The sequence below is a fragment of the Dipodomys merriami genome, unplaced genomic scaffold (assembly GCF_024711535.1).
Source record: "Dipodomys merriami isolate MVZ:Mamm:240054 unplaced genomic scaffold, mDipMer1.0.p SCAF_387, whole genome shotgun sequence".
Lineage (NCBI taxonomy): Eukaryota > Metazoa > Chordata > Mammalia > Rodentia > Heteromyidae > Dipodomys > Dipodomys merriami.
In genome coordinates, this window is record NW_027205459.1 from 14,364 (window position 1) to 34,692 (window position 20,329).

The 20,329-nt window shown below is 41.6% G+C and overlaps 1 protein-coding gene across 14 annotated transcripts in view; it reads right to left on the reverse strand.

Annotated features, from left to right (window-relative positions):
• Positions 1–2,164: 2,164 nt before the first annotated feature.
• Positions 2,165–20,329, reverse strand: part of LOC138805113 (zinc finger protein 438-like) — a 146,396-nt gene continuing 128,231 nt past the window's right edge. For all 14 annotated transcript variants that reach the window (XM_069989696.1, XM_069989684.1, XM_069989693.1 and 11 more), the window contains 2 exons: positions 5,415–7,260; positions 2,165–2,943 (listed from right to left, as the gene is read on the reverse strand). In XM_069989696.1, the coding sequence (XP_069845797.1) occupies positions 2,352–2,943; positions 5,415–7,260 (2,438 nt within the window). In that variant the 3' untranslated portion in view covers positions 2,165–2,351. The remainder of the gene's footprint in view (positions 2,944–5,414; positions 7,261–20,329) is intronic.

The window sequence follows — 20,329 nt, forward strand, 5'->3', positions numbered from 1 at the left end:
CTACTCCTCCCTGTCTTCTTTCCTACCTTATAGATCAAAAGTCTGATGACCTGCCTTCACTTAGTGAGGCAGGTCACTATGGCCACTGCTCTGAATGGATTCTAGAAGATCAAGCCTGGGTACTTGATCATGAACTAATCATACCTTCTGCCTACCTTTGCTTTTTTCCCCCACCCAAGTCCCTACTCCTCTCCAAACTATGTTTTATAACTATGTGGTTAAACTATAGCCATAGTTTGAGTGTCTCCACAACCAAAAGGACATCAGCCTTTTCATTACTTGTGGGCTGCATTCTGCTCGGCCTCCATACATGCCAGACTCATCCCTTGGGCCTCAGCCAATTGGCTAGTACTTCTGACACACTCACTTTGGATCTGAGGACTGTGCATATATTTCAGAGTATGAATTCATGGTCTGAATTTAAAATAGTATTTTTGGTAGCTCTCATTTTATATCTTTAAGACCAGTCTTTCAAAAACTAACAACTTTATTGAGGGGCATGATACTTCCTTACTCATCTGAGAGGTCTAAAAATATCACGCAGGAAGTCTCACAATTTCTTTGAAGCTGTGATAAATGTAATCAATTAGCTAAACCATGGCAAGATCCTTCAAGAATTCTAAACATACCCTTGTTCTCTCAAATTTCCAAAACTACTTGTAGTAGAAGGCAAGGACTGAATTTTGTTTTCTATTTCAGCCACTTAATATCTATGAGCACTTACTTTTAAAACTAGACATTAAAAAAGATGACTTAAAACTTACTAGTGTAATAATGAGCCAATCCTATGTTTTGTCTGTCTACTTATTTTGTGTGTGTGTGTGTATGCCAATACTGGGATCTGAATTCAAGGCCTAGGCATTGCCTTCTTTCTTTCTTTCTTTCTTTCTTTCTTTCTTTCTTTCTTTCTTTCTTTCTTTCTTTCTTTCCTTCCTTCCTTCCTTTTCTTTCATTCATTCATTCATTCATTCATTCTTTCTTTCTTTCCAGTGCTCTACCACTTGAGCCACAGCCCCACTTCTGCATTTTTGCTGTTTGATAGGAAATGAAGACGAAGAGTTTCATGGACTTTCACACTTGGTCTGGCTTTATATTGCAATCCTCAGAGCTCAGCCTCCTGAGCAGCTAGGATAAAGGCATGAACCACTGGCACTCAGCCTTCCTTTGCTCTCATCTATCTCTGAGTCTCTACTCCTTCAGTTCTTCCTCTACTGGGTAGCTTCCTTAGTACAGAAAAATGTTAGAGCCATTCCTGGGCCATGTTTTCTCAACAGGGCCAGCCACATGCACAGGGCTTTCATCCAAAGGAAGCAATTTTAGAGGCAGGCGTGCTCAAACACACCCTCTAAGAAAATGACTTTGCACTCAGGATAGCTAGAAACTTCAAATGGCAACTCTTCTGATTCTAGGTAATTTCCCAGGAATTTAAGAAGCAGTCATTTACTCTTGACTTTCAAAGAGAACCTAGGCATGAAAGGCGCAGTTGTATCTAAAATTGATCAGCTAGTGACAACCCTCTGAAGTTACTTGAGAGTAAGAGAAAGCATTGAGACACCTACACATCTGGACTGGACTATCTAAGTTCACTTTCCAGGTTGTAAAGTTTCTGGCCCCAAACACTTCTTGAAAATATTCTTTTATCAAGAAAGTACATTTCTTTTTTCATTAGCTAAAGTACTGTAACTTTCCTATTATTTTCATATGGAACACTACAGCTATAAGATTTGCCAACAACTGATCTTCAAGGAACTGTGAATTTAATGAAATCGCAAGACTACAAAAAATTCTAATTCTGGAAAACAAAGATTTTGAGTTATAGGAGATAAAAATAGTGTTAACAAGACTTCTCTCGTAGCATATTCAAATAAAGTATATTTTAATAAACATCAACATTATCATCTAACTTGACACTGTAGTTGCCGCTGAAATGGAATTTTCTCCTAAGAATTTTCATATTTGTTGATCTATATAAGCAGAAAACATACACACACACTTTTTGTGTTCTTTATGAACTCCCCCTGACACTTACTGAAAATTGTATGTAAAGAACCATCTATAATTTTCTACATTTCAGTCTCTAAATTTTTACTTTCTACTTATTCTTAAATAAAGCCTAAGATATTAAGAGTCCATACATATAATTTTAAAATGAGACTGACTGTGGTTAAAAAAAGTGCATCCAGGGCATATATTTTATTTTATAAGAAAATAAAACTATGTACAAAAATCACTTCTGTTCATTGAGGTTGATCTTAACTTATTTTCTTCTTCTAATGAAGTACCACCAGAAACCCCAAAGCTGTGCAAGAAAGGTGCTAGGAAAACTCTTTAGCCCAGTTTGCTTCAGGATATCATTTTCCAGCTTCGTGGGAAAGTTCGATCCTTCCCTGGTTAGCGAATGCACTTAAGATAGCCCACAGTCTGGAGGAATCCTCACAGTTATGGCGGTGTTCCCAGTGGAGGAGCAGATCCTCCTTCCTCTCCAGTGTCTGGGCACAGAGGAGACAGTTAAAGCCTGAATCAGACCAGAGGAGAAGGGTACGGGAGCTGGGGCAGTCAGGGGCCTGGGGCTCACTTGTTCCTGACTGATCCACTTCGTTGTCCAGAAGTGTCTCCACACTGTCTTTCTGATGGAGGCAGAGCTGCTTTTTCAGTCTCGGAAACGCCTCTGGGGCACAGGGCTTCACCTGCTTTCTTCTCTCTGGGTGTGGTTTCCAGTCAGGAGTTGAGTGTTTAACCAGTGCTTCCTGAGCAGCTCGGCTGCCTGGCAAGATCCCCTCCTGTAGCCTGCCTTGAATTTCCTCCCCATGAACACAAAGCAGATGAAACTTGATTTCAGCAAACGACTGAGCAGTGATCTGACAACGGCCACACTTGATCTGCAATTTGACTTCTTCTGCCTGGTTGAGAAGGATGTCTTCTTCCAAGCTTGACTTGTTTTCCCTGAAAAGGCCACAAATACTGTATATGAACCCTGATGGAAAAACACAGTAACAACTTTTTCCTCTCAGCTCAGATCTTATAGATGCTTCAGGAATCGATAAGACACCAGGAGAAGTACAAGGGATGAGTACCCAGAGAAAGTCTGGGCAGGACCAGTAAACTCAGGTCATCACCCCCACCCAGGGCTCTCAGGGTACATCTGCATCTGTGCAGTTAGCACAGCAAAGTCAGGTGCTTAGCACAGGGCAGGGTCCTTAAGACCACTCTCATATATCCCATGTCCCTAGCCTTGAGCACTATGTGCTGCTTGGACATTTTACTTAAACAGCAAGGCACAGGTGGCTCATGCCTGTAATCCTAGCTATTCAGAAGGCTGAGATCTGAGCATCATGGTTCAAAGCTAGCCTGGGCAGAAAAGTCTGTGAAAGTCCTATCTCCAATTAACTACCACAAAGTCAGAAATGAAGCTATGCCTCAAGTGGTAGAGTGCCAGCCTTGAATAAAAAAGGTAAGGGACAACATTCAGGCCCTGAGTTTAAGCCCCAAGTATTGTCGCGTGTGCACATGCGCGTGTGTGTGCATACTCAAAATCTTTGTTTTCCAGAATTAGAATTTTTTAGAATCTTGCAATTTTCTGAAATGCACACACAATTTAGGAAAGTAAGAAGGGAAGGAGGATTTCTCACAGAGATGAGAAAGGGGAACAGAGATACCTATGGAAAAGGAAAAAGCTAAGGAAAGGAAAGGAAGAACTAGGATAGAGAGGTATCCTTCATTTGTACTGATTATGATGGAATAAACCGAAGCAGAAAACATTTAAAGCAACTGCAACAATAAAAAAAAAAGCAAACAAATAAGGTCCATGAATTGAAAGTGTCAGAAAGGTTGATTTTCCAACCTGATTGGTGAAAATGCCTGACTTCTTAGTTTCTTAGAAAAAAGTAGACATAGTGGTTAAACAAGTTTATACTCCCACCAACAAGTAGTATGGAGGTTACTCAAAAGACTCCATATAGAGCTCCCCTATGACCCAGCAATCCCACTTTTGGGCATTTACCCGAATGATCACAAACAAGACCATACAAAAGCTACCAGCACAAATACTTTTATTGCAGCATTATTTACCATAGCTAAGATACAGGAACCAACTCAGATGCCCCTCAGTAGATGAATGGATCAAAAAAATGTGGTACATATATACAATAGAATTCTATGCCTCCATCAGAAAGAAGGACATTGCCACATTTGTTAGGAAATGGAAAGACTTGGAAAAAATTTTATTAAGTGAAGTAAGCCAGGCCCAAAGAAACATAGGTCCCATGGTTTCCCTTATTTGCAATTACTAGTATATGTCTGGGTCAAGCAGAAAAGGTCAGCTAAGATGATGTTAGGTGAAATGAACCCCAAGATAAGGACACAAGTGGTTTTTTTCTTTCTTGCTATTGTTTCTAACATATTTATAAGGTGATTGTTTTGTTGCTTTGTATGTCCCTCCCCCACAGTATAACTCCAGTTTTCACTGTATTTGATGTTGGTATAATTTGGGGAGGGGAAGGAAAAAAAAACAAATTGTTTAAATAGGGATAGAGGTGGACCTATTGCAACAATGAGATGTACAAAATGCTGTTTAAAACCGAATTTTACAACTTTGGGGGAGGGGGGAGGGATAGGGTGAGGGGTTGGTGGGGAGAGTGTAGTTGTGGAGATGGGAGGGCAGGGATGATAGAAGGGGAAAAACAGAGGAGGAGGCAACAATGCTTGATAAGAGATGTACTCATTACCTTGCTCATGTAATTATAATCCCTCTGTATGGTGTTTTCACAATAAAAAAGCTTATTAATAAAAAAATGAAATAAAAAAGTAGACACTGGTGGCCACACCAGGGGCATTTCCCAAATTCATGACTGCTCTTACGCATGCCTTCCAGCCTGCCAAATTATGTAGCTTGTTTGTTTATAATGCTAGGAAGCAAGAGCTTTCACAGGAAAAAGTCAATCTGGCCTGATGGGAAAAATAGAGCACAGAGTGATCTGGCTATCTTCGGGGACAATGTGCAAACCTCTGAAGACCTGACATGGGTCACTCATGCCATAGAACAGCTGATGCTGCTTAGTTATAAATACTGAAGACAAGAAAAACTACCTGTGAAAACTCCCTGGATCTCCTTATACTAACTTAACTGTATTTTTGCTATTTTCAGATGCAAAAATAATCTTCTCTTACCCAACTGTCCCCACCCACACCTCAAAGCAACATTTTTGCCCTGAACGGATTAGAAATGAAATATTATAACTGATCAGAAAGCAGAGAGGAATGACGTCATTCTTGACAAACCTCAGGGGAGTGGGTAGCTACCTTATACAATTTTAATCTGAGATGATGTTTGTCAAATCTTTCTGAATTTAAAATCTCACCCTCTTTCCTAAGTTTCCATGGCTTTCTTTCCCAGTTTGCACCTACTGAGCACTCACCTCTCCAGGGATCCCTCCATTCCTCGCATACTAGCATCTCTGTCTCTGTTCTTTGGCATGTCCCCTGACTGCGGGTCACTGGTGGAGGCTTCAGTGCTGATCACAACCCTGTGTACTTCTTTCAGGTGGCCAAAATAGACTCGGATGTGACCAAACACTTTTGCACAGAACTCACAGCACACCAGTTTCTTCAGACGGTTCTCACTGTGATGAAGGTTCATGTGTGTGCTCAGGCTGCCCGGATGTACATAGGCCTTGCGACAAATCCGACAACTGTAGGGCCGTCTGTTGGTGTGTGTGTTCATGTGATCTCGAAGATGCTGCTTGAACTGGAAGTGGTGGTTACAGACATGACATCTGTGCCAAGGCTTCTTAATGCCAGAAAACCCTTTTCTGAGTCCAGAGCTGGGTCTAGGGGATGGGCTGTCATTCTGCTTATAGGTGAAGTATTTAGGAGTGGGTGAACTACTTAATAAGGTGTCCTGTTGTAAGCTGCCGGGTGTTTGGGATGGTAACAGAGCTGTAGGAGAAGCCAGGGAGGTCAGAGCAGACATGACAATGACAGGTTTGGGCATAATACTACGGTACTTTCTCATAGTCCCAGGCTTTTGATCTCTAGATTCTTGAGGATCCATTTTTGCTCTTTCTTTTCCATCTCTACATTTATTAATACGGCACCTCCTCTTTTTCCCCTGAAATGCCAAAATTTCATCTGCTACCTTTCTTTTCCTTCCTCTTTTCTTTGCTGTTCCCCCATTCATTTTGGCTTTGTGGTTGAGATCTGGTTTGGTGACTGGACAAAAGTCGTTTTCACAAAGGCTCTGCTTTGACATCTGTGAAACAGGTACCTTGCTTCCCTTTTTGGTAGCTTTATGGAAGTCTCCCGTAATAGAAGATTTCTGAGCACAGTCTGTCTTATGTCCAGGCAGAGAAAAATCTGCAGCACAGGTATCTGATTCACTTTTACAAACCTCTGTTTTTATCTTGGTATAGGGCAAGACTGGTAGTTTTCCTGCAGGAACTGAAGAGACCAACTGAACTGCATTGCTAAAAATGGTGGGTAATAAATTGGTCATGGATTTCGTATCATCAGCTTGTGCTTCAAGTTGTTCACTGGCAACAGCAGGAGGTTTCTTGGCTGTTTCCTTGATTAGAAAGCTTGTTTTCCCAGAAATCTTTGAGAGGCTCTGTATGGCAGAAAGTTCCTCTGAAGTGGCCAATGATGGCATAGCAGGAGGGCTCCAATCTTGTTGGCCGCTGGCCACTGGGGATCTTGAGTCTCTGTGGCCACCACTGGTGGTCAGTGGAGCGGTGCTCATGCTGCTTGGGGTTTGGTCTAATGATGGTGCTTGTTTGAGAGGACTAGGTTTGCATGGAAATTCTAGATGGGCAGGTGGGGAAGGACACATCTGAGGACATGTCTGGGCTGGGACAGGAAATCTGCTCCATCCACTTTCAGGACAACCCAGGCTGGGTTTCTTTCTCAATCCTTTGTTATTTCTTGGAGGCTGATATCGAGGAATAGGCAGTTTGAGGTTTTCAGGCAGGGATATCCTGGGTTTCTGAACTGGCTGGGCTGAGGCAACATTTGGCAAAGCCACGAGAGAAAATGTCCCCTCCTGGCCAGCCACCTGCATCAGTGCATAGTTGTGGGTGGGCATCGCCAGGGGTTTGGAGGCCAGGGGGGACCCCAGACTCCCCTGATCAGACAGTGGAGGTGCAGGACATGGCAGTACTCTAGAGGTTAGGACTCTGGGCACAATTTTTGGTGCAATAGTCCTAAACTGACTCTTATTCTGCAAACTTTTCCCACTCTGTACTGTTCCAGAAGTGATGTTTGATTCACCTGCAATGACAATACAACAACATAAAAGTTAACTGAGAGTTCAAGTAATCTGCTTCCCAGATTCCCCAAAGATCATGATTCTTCTCTGCAGTTCCATTGCTCAGATTATAGTATGGATCATTTGCCATAAAAATGTGTTTATTTGTAACTCTATCACTAAGCACAGAGCTTCCTTCCCGGAAAGACCTGGTTAGTCATCCTCTTCCTTCTCTCTTTTCCTTCTCCTTCCTTCCACTTCCGTCTTCTTCTCCTCGTGTGTGTGTGTGTGTGTGTGTGTGTGTGTGTGCGTGTGTGCGTGCGTGTGTGTGTGTGTGTGTGTGTGTGTGTGTGTGTGCGCGCGCATTGGTCCTGTACTGGAAGGGGCTGGGTGCTGTTCCAGAGCATTTTTGATCAAAGTTAACATTCTACCACTTGAACCACATCTCCACTATCACCTTTTTGGAGGTTAATTGGAGATAAGAGTCTCATGGACTTTCCTGCCTGGGCTAGGTTGGAACTGTGATTCTTAGATTTCAGCCTACAGAGTAGCTAGAACTACAAGGGCCAGCCACTGGAGCCTGGCTCTCATTCTCATATTCTGCAAATCCACTGTCTGTGTTTGCCCAATTCTGATCCATGTTCACCTCCTTTCTCCATCTCCTGAGCTCCAAAATCTCTCCTCTGTCAGTTTTTGTGGTGCATCTCATTTATTTTATATACATGCCCTGTTTTCTGGATACATTTAAGTTCTATGAGGCTGAAGCTTATGCTAAATTTGTCTTGGTATTATTCACTGTATCTCTGGTATGAAACAAATGTTTCATATATCAAAGGCACTTTTCACTCAATTTCAGGGTATGCTATTTGACCCCTTGGCAGTGCAATTTGTTTTGCACTGTGGATGAATTCCAGACTGAATGCTAGCTTTGTTGGTATTTCCCTACGTGACTTGTGAATTTCTTTTCACACCTTTCAAACTGTTTATGTGTGCTTTTGCAATTAAATCACCAGTATTCAAAAAGCTGATGTGACACCTTTAGAAATGTTGAACCAAAACAGAAAGATGCAAGTGATAAGGTACAGAAATGATATAAAAAATATAGGGATCACACAAAAATGAAACTTCTAGGATACTAACAGATAATTTTAACTGATAGGATGTTTCATTCACCCGAGATTTATTAGCCTGACAAAAGGCCAATTACTATAACCTTAAGAGAACAATTAAAGAAACATTTTGGTGTCCAGCTTCTAAGGACTGAATCATCTACTTTATTCCTTGAGGCCTCAAGGTCACTAGGTCTGGCTATAGAGACATTTCTCCTTTCTAAGTACCTCATATTAATCAAATCTCACTTCAACTCACATTTTCTCGACACCTACACTATTCTAGGAAGTGGCTACTGCAAGCTCATAATCCCTCTTCTGAAGCATGTGGGGCCCTTTCAGATAATACTAAGAAGTATACACCAAATGTTATGGAACACCCATGCCAAGAGAATCAGCAGGCATGTGTAATTAAACTTACTTACACTTCTGGAGAAAGCATGTGAGTTTTCACTGCAGTCAGACAAATGCAGATTTTTAAATTGTCTTATTTCAGTTCAGGTTTTGCTTCTCACTGAGTTTAACACCCACTTTTTGGGTAAGATTTTCTGTTTTCAGAATTTTGTAGAGTTAAGAGTTGTGTATAAAGTACAGATGAACTGTTCATTTCATGTTTATCAGAGAAATAAAGTAGCTGTCAGTCTAGCTGAAGAGAAAATTAAGAATTTAAAACTGCTGAGTGTACAGGTAACATGCCTGTAAACCCAGGAATTGGGAAGTGAGAGGTTATGAAAATGATACTTTAAAAATTACAACCAGGTGCGGAGATCTGAGGATTGTGGTTCAAAGCCAACCTAGGCAGGCCAGTTTGTGAGACTTACCTCCAAACACACACACACACACACACACACACACACACACACACACACACACACAGTTTGTGAGACTTACCTCCAAACACACACACACACACACACACACACACACACACACACACACACACAGTTTGTGAGACTTACCTCCAAACACACACACACACACACACACACACACACACACACACACACAAGTAAAATTGTGGCTTGAGTGATGAAGTGCTAGCCCTGAGCACAAAAGCTCAAAGACAGCACCTAGGCCCTTAGTTCAAGTCCAGCACATACACAAAAAGGTATAGAGGAGAAAAAAGCAAAATGTAAAAATTCACTTTGGGAACATTATAAAGCTAGTTTTCCATGAGCTTCCTGGTAATAAATGAAGAAGAAGACAACAGATAACACCTCCTCTGGATTGCTCAGGCCATCACACTAGTCCTGTTCTAGTCAAGGTACAAGTCTCTTAACATCCTTTATTTTACCCTAAAGTCATGTTTGAATGGAAGTTGGTCAACTTATTCCTTTTATGCTGCTTATTATTTGCAGTGTGCTAATTTCGCTAAAACACAGTTCACATCTCACTTTATGCCTTACCTCTCTTTTTTTGTTAGAAGAAATAATGATGTTTAAATAGATCTTTTAAATCAGGATGGAGAGAGAGTTTTCAGGAGGCTAAAATTATTGCTAGGTTTGGCTACTTAAAGAGAAAGCTTATTAAAAATTGTATTAATTATTGCTCTTTGCATGTACACAGCAGATGGGGGCAGAGATAGGGTGAGAAGAGAACATGTTGGGTTGCTTATATTCAGTTCTGATTCCAAATTGAGCTGAAAATATTTATAGTAGGAAGAAAGAATAGAAAGGCAATTTCACTCAGTCATAAATCCTCCTGAAAAATGTGACAATAATACATCACAGTATAAACCATATTAATATGGTTTCTTATGAATGACTGTCCTTATGAATGACTGTCCACCACTCTTCATCTCAGATGAAAGGCAAGGTCCCACAATAGCCTAAAAGCCCTCACACCAGTGGTTCCTGGGGCCTCACTGACTCATTTCTTCTTGCTTCCCTCCAGCCTCAGTGATCTCTGCTAGAGGGGCACCTCCTAGGTGTCTTTGCCTCAGCTATTCCCACAGGCCTTGAGCATTCGTCCCTCCTTAAATCCCCAGGGTGTTCTGCATTACTTCCCTCAATGTTTTGTTCAACTTCCTTCTGGTGAGCTCTTCTCTTATTATTTCAAACTACACTCTCATTCTGAATTCCTGCTATGGTTTAGATGTGATTTCCCAAGGTCCACCTGTTGGGAATTTGTGGAACCTTTTTATTTTTGTTTTTGGTCAGTCATGGGGCCTGAACTCTGTGCCTGGGAGCTGTCCTTGAGCTCTTCAGCTCAAGGTTAGTGCTCTACCACTTGAGCCACAGCACCACTTCTGGTTTTTCTGGTTGCTTACTGGAGATTAAGAGTTTCACAGATTTTCCTGCCCTGGCTGGCTTTGAACCACCATCCTCAGATCTTGGCCTCCTGAGTAGCTAGGATTAGAGGCATGAGCCACCAGTGCCCAGCTAACCTGCGGAAACTTTAAGAGGAGGGATGAGGGCTGGGAAGGTGGCTCAGTGGTAGAGTGCTTGCCTTGCACCCATGAGGCCCTGGTTCGATTCCTCAGCACCACATAAGCAGAAAAAGCTGGAAGTGGCGCTGTGGCTCAAGTGGTAGAGCACTAGCCTTGAGGGACAGTACTGAGGCCCAGAGTTCAGGTCCCACGACCGACAAGAAAAAAAAAAATAAAAGAGGAGGGATGGAGGGACCCTGGTTAGCTCTTACGGGAGGGTTGTTTATAGAAGCCTTGGCCTGGCTCCATCCAGCCAATCTTTTTTGGAGACTTTCAGCCTCCAAAACTCTGAGCAAAATAAACCTTTGTTTCTTTATAAGCAGCCTTTCTTGGGTATTTCATTACAGTAATGAAAAGCAGACTAATACAACTGCCTGCTCCCATTTCCTGTTTGATCCCTCTGAACACTTGTTCCATCTGACATGTTACATCTGGGATCAGCTTTTTCTTAATGAAATGAGATTCTTGAGGGTAGGGAGTTTGTATCTTCAAGGCCCAGAAAATCATGTGGCTGGGATTAGTAAATATTTGTTGAATTTTTCAGTGATGATAAAGTGACCAATGAGGGAAATAAAGAATTTACAGATGGAGCTTAGGAAATTTTCTAACAATGAAAAAAGAAAAAGCATTTTAAATTGTCCATTAACATTTGAAAATACAAAAATTAAACAAGACATCTCTCAAATATGTACTTTCTCAATTTAGCTACATTCACTGCCAGAATAAGGGGAGAGGCTAATACTATAATTAAGACCTTAAAAACAAAGGAAGAGAGAGGTGGCCAGTCCAGTAATGATCAGGAAAGATGGCAAAAGAGAACACTCAATGATCAGGTTCAGAAGCAGAAATTGCCTTGCAAACAGACATATGTAGAGGGAAGTATAGGGGTCAGGTGGTAGGAGGAACAGCCAGATATGGACACACTGAAGCTCATTGACAATGTCACTTAGAAGCACAGAAGCATCAGACAGTGTCAAGGTTACCAAATTCTCTAAAGACCAAAACTGGAAAAGGACTATTTTTACTCTTTTATGACCAAGTATAAGAAAGCAACTTGATAGTTACAATTTTCAGAAACTAGGTATATTTTACAGAGCCAGACCAAAAGGACTGAATGGATCATGACATGTTTAGGTGAGTGTGCTTCAACTGATCTTTGAAACTCTGTGTTATGGTGGGAATAAAATCACGCAGAACAATGATATTCAAAGGAAAAGGAGGCCAACCATAGTTAAGTACAAAGAACACTGCCCATTCCCAAGGGTAACTACCTCTGCCCCATCAGGGAGAACCTGATCACCAGCATAAGTCCACTGAACAGCCTGCCTGGACAGAGGCCTGGAGGACAGGTAGTACCACAGGATAGAGTCACTTCTCTTCGAGATCCCTAATGTGGATGCTGGGGTAGAAAGACATATCAGTTGCCTATTGATCAACAATCACAAACTGAACTTAATTTGTGGGTGAAGGTAAAGCCTTGTGTGTAATTGTCTGGTCTATCTGGAGGAACCCATAAAGCAAGATTCTCCAGGTTGAGTCCTATTTCTCAGCATCATTAAGTATAAGAATGAAACAGGTAAATTAGAAGAAGTGCAAGGCAGGAAAAAGAGAGCAAGGCCACAAAAATGGAAGAAAACCCCACAAACCTTAGAAATGACTTAAATATCTAATCAAAAGGTTACCAATGAAATAACCATCCAATTACATAACGTAACAGCAAGAAAAGAATGAATTAGCCTGGAGCTGGTGGCTCATGCCTGTAATCCTAGCTATGCAAGAGGCTGAGACCTAAGGATCACAGTTTGAAGTCAGGCTGGGCAGGAAAGTTTGTGAGATTCTTATCTACAGTTAACTACCACAAAAAAACCTGGAAGGGGAGTTGTAGCTCAAATGGTAAGGCACAAGCCTTAAGCAAAATAAAAGAGCTCAAGGACAGGGCCCAGGCCCTGAGTTGAAGCACTAGGACCAACATAGAGAAAGAAAGACAGAGGGAGAGAAGGACAGGAGGAAGGGAGAGGGGTGGGGGGAGGGAAGGGGGGAAGGGAGGGAGGGAGGGAGGGAGAGAGAGAGAGAGAGAGAGAGAGAGAGAGAGAGAGAGAGAGAGAGAGAGAGAGAGAGAGAATAAACTAGATTGATATCCTCCAATATGTCAGCTTTATAGTATGCTATCACTTGGATCAAAAGCTGGGTGGTGGTGTGCATAAATATATTCCTGTATAGGTGCATTTCTTAAGGAAACAAAGCAGCTATTAGTGGAGGCTGCTGTGGGCTGGGGGTGGGGGTCATGTCTTCCTCTGTGCTTGGCTCATGGAGGGTTTTCAACATGTATCTGTTGAATCAATTTCTAAAAGTGGTGCCCTTTTAGGATTTTCATGGTTGACTATATAGATATACACAGTTAAAAGGGCTTATGTCTTTTATTTTTCCTGACAATTTAATGGCAAGAATTGCTACTAACCAGGGTAGTAATCTAGTTAGCTGACAGGCGGTGCATGGCTACCTTCTGAAGTCAAGTGCTGCTGGGAAGTATGGAGCTCATTACCTCCTAAGGACAAGTGGAGTCCTGAGAATTGTTCTGCCAAACATTTGGCTCTTTTAGATAAAAGAAGGTAATTTTCAATAAAGTTCAGTTATGCTACAATAACCACAGCTTTTTTTAAAAAATTAATTTGAACAATAGGAGTCCTTAGAAAAGATTAAAATATCAGTACATCTTTTTAAATTCTCAAATAGCAAGGAAGTATGAGCATGGGAAGTCTTTCTAGGCACTGCAGCTGTAACAGTGGTTTATTCCTCTCCACATTTACAAGACCTTTCACAGATGGTGTGATCTGAAACCTCTCACCTGCACCTACTAAATTACATATCTTCCAGAGGTGTGCAGTAAATAATGAGGAGAAATTTCCACTGACATTCATAATTTCTGGAAATCCTAAGAAATTACCCATAACAGTTAAAGACACTCACAGCACTCTTGGGTGCTACACATGGACTTTTATTAACTGAAAACATAAAAGGCTCACTCAATAAAATTAATTTTGCACAATTATCCAAGGAAAATACTTACTATTAGGATCTTAAATGTGGGATGTTTTTAATATCATAAGCATATTAAAGTGACTATTTTGAAAAGTGACATTTGCAGTTAGTGAGACATTGTTCTAACTGGAATAAAGGGGAACTGGTTAGTGCTGAGTACTTACTATGGTCTAGAATCTACCACAGGCCTTTTCATTGACCTCTCACCCAAATTCTGCAAGGAAGTATTTTTGTTCTCCCTTTTAGCAATTCAAATGAGGCTTGAGGAAAGTAAGTAAGAAAGTGAGTAAGCACAACCATTTAAAGTAATGATGTTCTTCGTTTTCTTGTCAAGGGAGAAACATTATAAAACTGTCATAAATAATTGCATGCTGCAATGTAATTTCTGATTAAAAATTTTTTTTTGACTGGAACTGGGGCTTGAATTCAGGGCCTGGGCACCATTCCTTGGCTTGTTTTGCTCAAGGCTGGTGATCTACCACTTGAACCACAGTTCCAGTTTTTTGGTGATTAGCTGGAGAGAAAAGTCTCATGTGTTTTCCTGCCCAGGCTTGCTTTGAACCATAAGTCTTAGATCTCAGCTTCATGCATAGCTAGGATTACAGGAGTGAGTCATAGGCATCCAGCTAATTTCTGAATTTTAAGGAGAAAAAAAATTGAAATAGAAATGGCTTGTCGTATCTTAAAAAAAAAATACCATTAAGGGATCTTTCTTTCAAAAACTCCAGCTAGTAGAATGAACTGGAAAATTAAATGAAAGTAAAAGCTGAATTTTATAGTTGAATGTGTCACTTACCACCCTGAGGATGCTGATGAATCTAAAGGCTGCCTGGCAACATTCGTTTGGAGATGTGCCACAGGTGTCTTTCCAGCCTCTAGTACCACATGACTAGCTTGGATGGACACCTGGACACATGGCCCTTCTACATGTAGGCAGCAGGGAGGAAAGAATGAGGGCTCAAGAGCACTAGGTGCCAATGCCTATCCAGTTTTATCAAACTGTTCACTGCACAACTGGTGTAATTAAAAGACAAGTGCATGGGGCAATTATGTAGACAGCTGGACACAACTCACTTCCTGATTTCCATTGGCAGAACGAAGGCTCACTTTGTTGCTTCTAAACAAAGTTGTCCCCTCTTGGTTTGGGCAAAGTTCCATTATTCCCTCTCCTGGGGCCACAGGTCCACTGCTAAAATGTGAGGGAGTAGGCAGAGAGAGAGAGAGAGAGAGAGAAAGAGAGAGAGAGAGAGAGAGAGAGAGAGAGAGAGAGAGAGAGAGAGAGAGAGAGAGAGAGAGAGAGAGAGAGAGAGGAGGGAGGGAGAGAGGGAGAGAGAGAGAGAGAGAGAGAGAGAGAGAGAGAGAGAGAGAGAGGCCCTGCTCTTGAAATGGGCCCCTGGGATCCAGGTTCAGAACAAAGTGAAGCCAAATCAAGCAGTAAAGAGCCAATATTTTAAGGTACTGTTTAGGTTTTAATTTTATTAAACTGAAAAACCCTATTTTCAATTTTATTTTATTTGCTGGAATTCTTGTTTAACCTCTCACTTGGTTTTCAAATAATAAATTCCAGTTGGGGTTCAAATTGTTTCCCAAGATGGGTCTCTGGTTAAAATAAATATGGCATATCCCTAGAGAAGTCTTGGATAAAAGAAATGTCTCATAACACAAGGGACCTTAAGTTAATTTTGTCCAAAACACTATAAACACATTTAGCCCTTGCCTACCCTCTTGCTTCGCTGCCTTCCAGAGCTGCAGCCACAGGCTGAGGCAGGAAGAATTTATTGAGTACTGGCTGTGTAGCACAGGCTGTTAAAACGTGCTGGCAACAGGAACAGCGTCCTTTTGTTTGAAAAGAACTCATTCCTAGTTCTCAGATGTGCACTGTAGGACCTGCGGGACTCCTATCTTGGGCCCAAATTTCAGGAAATTTGAAGCAATTCAAAGTAAGCAAGCCCATTTCCAATTGGAAATCATGTGTCTTGTTTTGTCCATTCTCCTTGGCACCTGGTCTGCTCTGCTGAACTCTGTGCTTAGCTGACTCTCTCCCCTGCCTTAATCACATCCTAATCACGAAGCACTGTCCACTTCCCACAGGCCTTTGAGAGCTGGCTTGCCCAACAATGAGATCACTGCACCATTAGCCAGAAAGGGAATTCTCATGTTCTGAGCAGCTGAGTTTCTTTGTCAATACCATTTCTTAAGCAGTAAGTACCATATTAGGTGTCAGGTATTGTTCAAAATACTTTCTGTGCATCATTTTATCCCAAATAAGCAGCGTAAGGCCTTACTGTTAAATCTATTTTACAGATACAGAGTTCTAGGCTGGGAGGCAAAGGTACTGGAACCTAGGTCAGGCCCTCTGACTCCATAGGCCCTTTCCACCCCTCTCACAGCTCATGAGTATTGAGTCACAGCCCCAAGGAGGGATTAGGGTCTGATAGTTGTGGTTTCAGTGCCTGTCTCTGTCATGTACTTGTGACCTTAGCAAGTCATTCTCTGTGCCTGCATGCTGTCACCTACAAAATGGGCCACAGGATCTGGCTATAAAGGTCACATCAGAATTAGATGAGAAAAATATGCACAAAGGTGCCAGATACATGCTCAATGCACATTATGAAATCTGACATTTATTTTCAGTGGATTTAAAAAAAGGACACAGAACTTGAATGCTCATGGTATGGATGAGAATCTTTAAACCTATGTTTTTCTTCTGTCTTTCTTTCTTTCGTGTGTGTGTGTGTGTGTGTGTGTGTGAGAGAGAGAGAGAGAGAGAGAGAGAGAGAGAGAGAGAGAGAGAGAGAGAGAGAGAGAGAGAGAGAGAAAGAGAGAGAGAGAGATAAATGCAAGAAAGGGAGAAGAAATGGCTGCTACTTGTTACTAATGATCGCAGTCTTTGGCAGAGGTCAGCCATGCCCACCATCTTATCCAACCTGTCAGGATCTCTCAACTGCAGGCCTGGGTGGCAGATGACTAAGTGTTAATTAGATGAGCCCTGCAGTGAGAATAGGAGTTACCATTTCTGCATTTTAAAGCTGTGTTTTGTGGGGACTCTTAACTTTTATTTACATACAACAGAGGTGCCAATCTTTGCAGAGACAGAGAGGAGAGAGAGACAGAGAAGAGAGAGAGAGCCAGAAAGAGAGAGACAGAGAGACAGATAGAGAGAGAGAGAAAGGGGGGAAGGAAGCCAAGTATCAGGGACCCTGTGAGAGAAGGTATGTAGGGTGGGGTTGGGACACTGGTTTTATCTCTGGAGGACTGAGGGCACAAGAACTTATGATTTCTCAATTCAGGAATTCAGGAGTGGGAACACTTGGGCTGCTACAGTGGGTAGAGGCAGGGCAACTTAAGGGTTTATTATTATTTTTTTGATTTTTTTTGTTTTGTTTTTGGTGCTCCTACTAAGGCTTGAACTGGAGCTTGGGTGCTGTCCTTGAGTTTTATTTTTTGCTCAAGGCTAGAGGCTCTATCAGTTGAACTACAGCTTCTCTTCCAGCTTTGATAATTAGTTCCTGCTCTGCTTACAGGCATGAGCCACTAGAGCCCGGTACAACCTGAGTTTTGAAAGTACTTCCTTGTACATTTAGCATTTCACTGAACAAATCATTAAGTTTACAGAGGTGAAGTTAGCTTAAGTACAGAAAAAAAAAAGTTGGGCAACAGAAAGAGAGCTATAGTCCATAAAAGTGAATAAATGAGATATGTAAATGTATTATGAAACAAGAAGAAACAAGCAGCTTTTGTTGAAGAATTTAAAAGGCAATTACCTTAAATATTAGTGGCAATAAAAGAAAAAACCATAATGTGGCTTGTTAAATTAAGTAACTAATTATTCTTTGGGGGCATATAATTAGAGTCCCAATGAAAAGTAAATTTAAAAAGCTTTATATTTAATTATATATTTTGATAATTCTGTTTTAATGAATTTTTCCATCATCTTAATTATTATTATTATTATTATTTTGGGTCTGGCCGTGGGGTCTGAACTCCGGGCCTGGGCGCTGTCCCTCAGCTCTTCAGCTCAAGGCTAGCGCTCTACCACTTGAGCCACAGCGCCACTTCCGGCTTTTTTCTTTTTGCTTATGTGGTGCTGAGGAATCGAACCCAGGGCCTCTGGCATGCAAGGCAAGCGCTCTACCACTGAGCCACCTTCCCAGCCCCAATCGTCTTAATTATTAAAGCTCTTTTTAGTAGTTTTTATTTCTAGGAGAATTTGTTTTTGATTTCTAGTGCTTCAAATGGAAAACTGTTGAAAACCATACAAAACACTTTTTTAACTTGTTTATCTTTTTGGCAAAGATAGTAGCATGCACAAAGTTTTGTTCATCATTATACAACAGTCAAGTCAGTATCTTTCCCCAAATGTAAAAATGACACATAGCATAAAAACTTAACAAAGTGCTAGTGACTCTCCCAAGACACTAAGCAAGACAGACTTCTGAAATGTTTTTACTCCATTCTCTTAATATTCTTTTTGTTGTTATATTACTAGGATTGTTAATATGCATTTGAACTCCCACTGAAATTTAGAGCTTACTCATAACTTTAACATGACAAAGGCATCTGACATTTTAATTCAGATGACAAATACCTGTGCATGTTGCCTTCCCAGCAGATTCCGACATTTGCTGAGTCAGTTGTTTCTCCCCAGGACTATTGGAAACATCTGCAAAAGAGCTTTCAAGAAGCATCCACCTGTCTCATGAAACCAGAAACGTCCTACCAGCCAATGAAAATAGCGCCCTTCATTTTTAATCTTATATTTCAACTGCAGTTGCCTAGCTCAGTATCTGGGATGACTCACAAGATTGACAGCTGGTAAAGAACATCTTTTCCTTAGTGAGACAGACAGATAAGGTTTCAGCACTGCAATACACATTCAGTTAGAACAATTCAACGAGACACGCAGATGGAAGTTCCTTACTGTTGGACACTACATTATTATTAATGAACTAAAAGCATTAAAAACCCCACAAAACGTCAACACAGTCCACGTGTTATTACTAAAAGCAATGGACAAGACCCCAAAGATTATTTTTATGTCATCATTTTAAAAGGGCTACACATACACACACACACACACACACACACACACACACACACACACACACACTTCAGTGGTAGAGTCTGGCATGTGCCAGAATCAATCCCTAGTATGGAAAAAATGTCATTCCATTGGTACAGATGCTTGATCTTCACTCCTGAGTTGCCCTCACTCACAGTAATTTTACATTTTTACATGCAAGCCTTTCTATAACTATACCTGGGCTTTTTTTTTTTTTTTGGGGTCCGGTTGTGGGGCCTGAACTCTGGGCCTGGGCGCTGTCCCTCAGTTCTTCAGCTCAAGGCTAGCACTCTACCACTTGAGCCACAGCGCCACTTTCCGCTTTTTTCTTTTTGCTTATGTGGTGCTGAGGAATCGAACCCAGGGCCTCAGGCATGAAAGGTAAGTGCTCTACCACTGAGCCACCTTCCCAGCCCCTATATCTCAGCTTTTAAGGCAACATTTCATTCAAAACACTCAAAACACACAAAGTTGGACAGGCATGAGCCTGTAGCAGTCAAGTATGTCCATGTGGCTACAAGTCAAATATTACCAGATATTTTTCTCATTGATTACCATTCCCTAACACTATGTATGGATGGTGACTTCTGACACACCTTTCTTTAACATGAACAATCTACTGCAACCCTAATACTTTTTAGCAAAGTAAAGAAGCAAGTGAAAGTAACAGGCACCGACTAGTACCTCACTTCCTTTGGAGTAGCTGACCAGGCTCTCAGATGCAAATTCTGAGGTACAGTGAATATAAATCAGCTCGTGACCTGAGCTCTCATCAAGGTAATCTTATTAAGGTTTAAAAGCTTTATTGACCAATTTGAATTTTTTTCCTTTGAATTCTGCTGGCTTCTCCTTCATCAATATTCTTCATTCTCCTTTGATGACAACTACAAAACCTAGTTGAAAGGAGTATGTCTCATCTGACTGTGGAAATATGTAAGAGTTCACTCTCCATTTACCAGGAGGGTTGGAATGAGTGCTCAGAGTGCCAGTTCTGTCCCAGCCCTGTGGCTATGTGACTATGCCTGTCTGTGTGTACGCTTAGGTAGATGTACTGGCTGCAGAACTAGTTTCATGGCTGCTCAGGCTAAGTTCAACCCACTGCTGTCTTCTTCCTACAGAGTTTTTCTCCAATTGGCCCCCACCTGTGTTCTCCACTCTCGCTGCCTGCTGACTAGTGCTGAAGAAATCCACTCACCGTAAGCCCTTGACAATGTTGCCAAGAGTAAATTTTTAAAAAATTAAAAAAAATTTTTGTCTTGGGGCTGGGAAGGTGGCTCAGTGGTAGAGCGCTTGCCTTGCATGCCTGAGGCCCTGGGTTCGATTCCTCAGCACCACATAAAGAAAAAAGCCGGAAGTGGCACTGTGGCTCAAGTGGAAGAGCGTCAGCCTTGAGCTGAAGAGCTGAGGGACAGCGCCCAGGCCCAGAGTTCAGGCCCCATGACCGGATCCAAAAA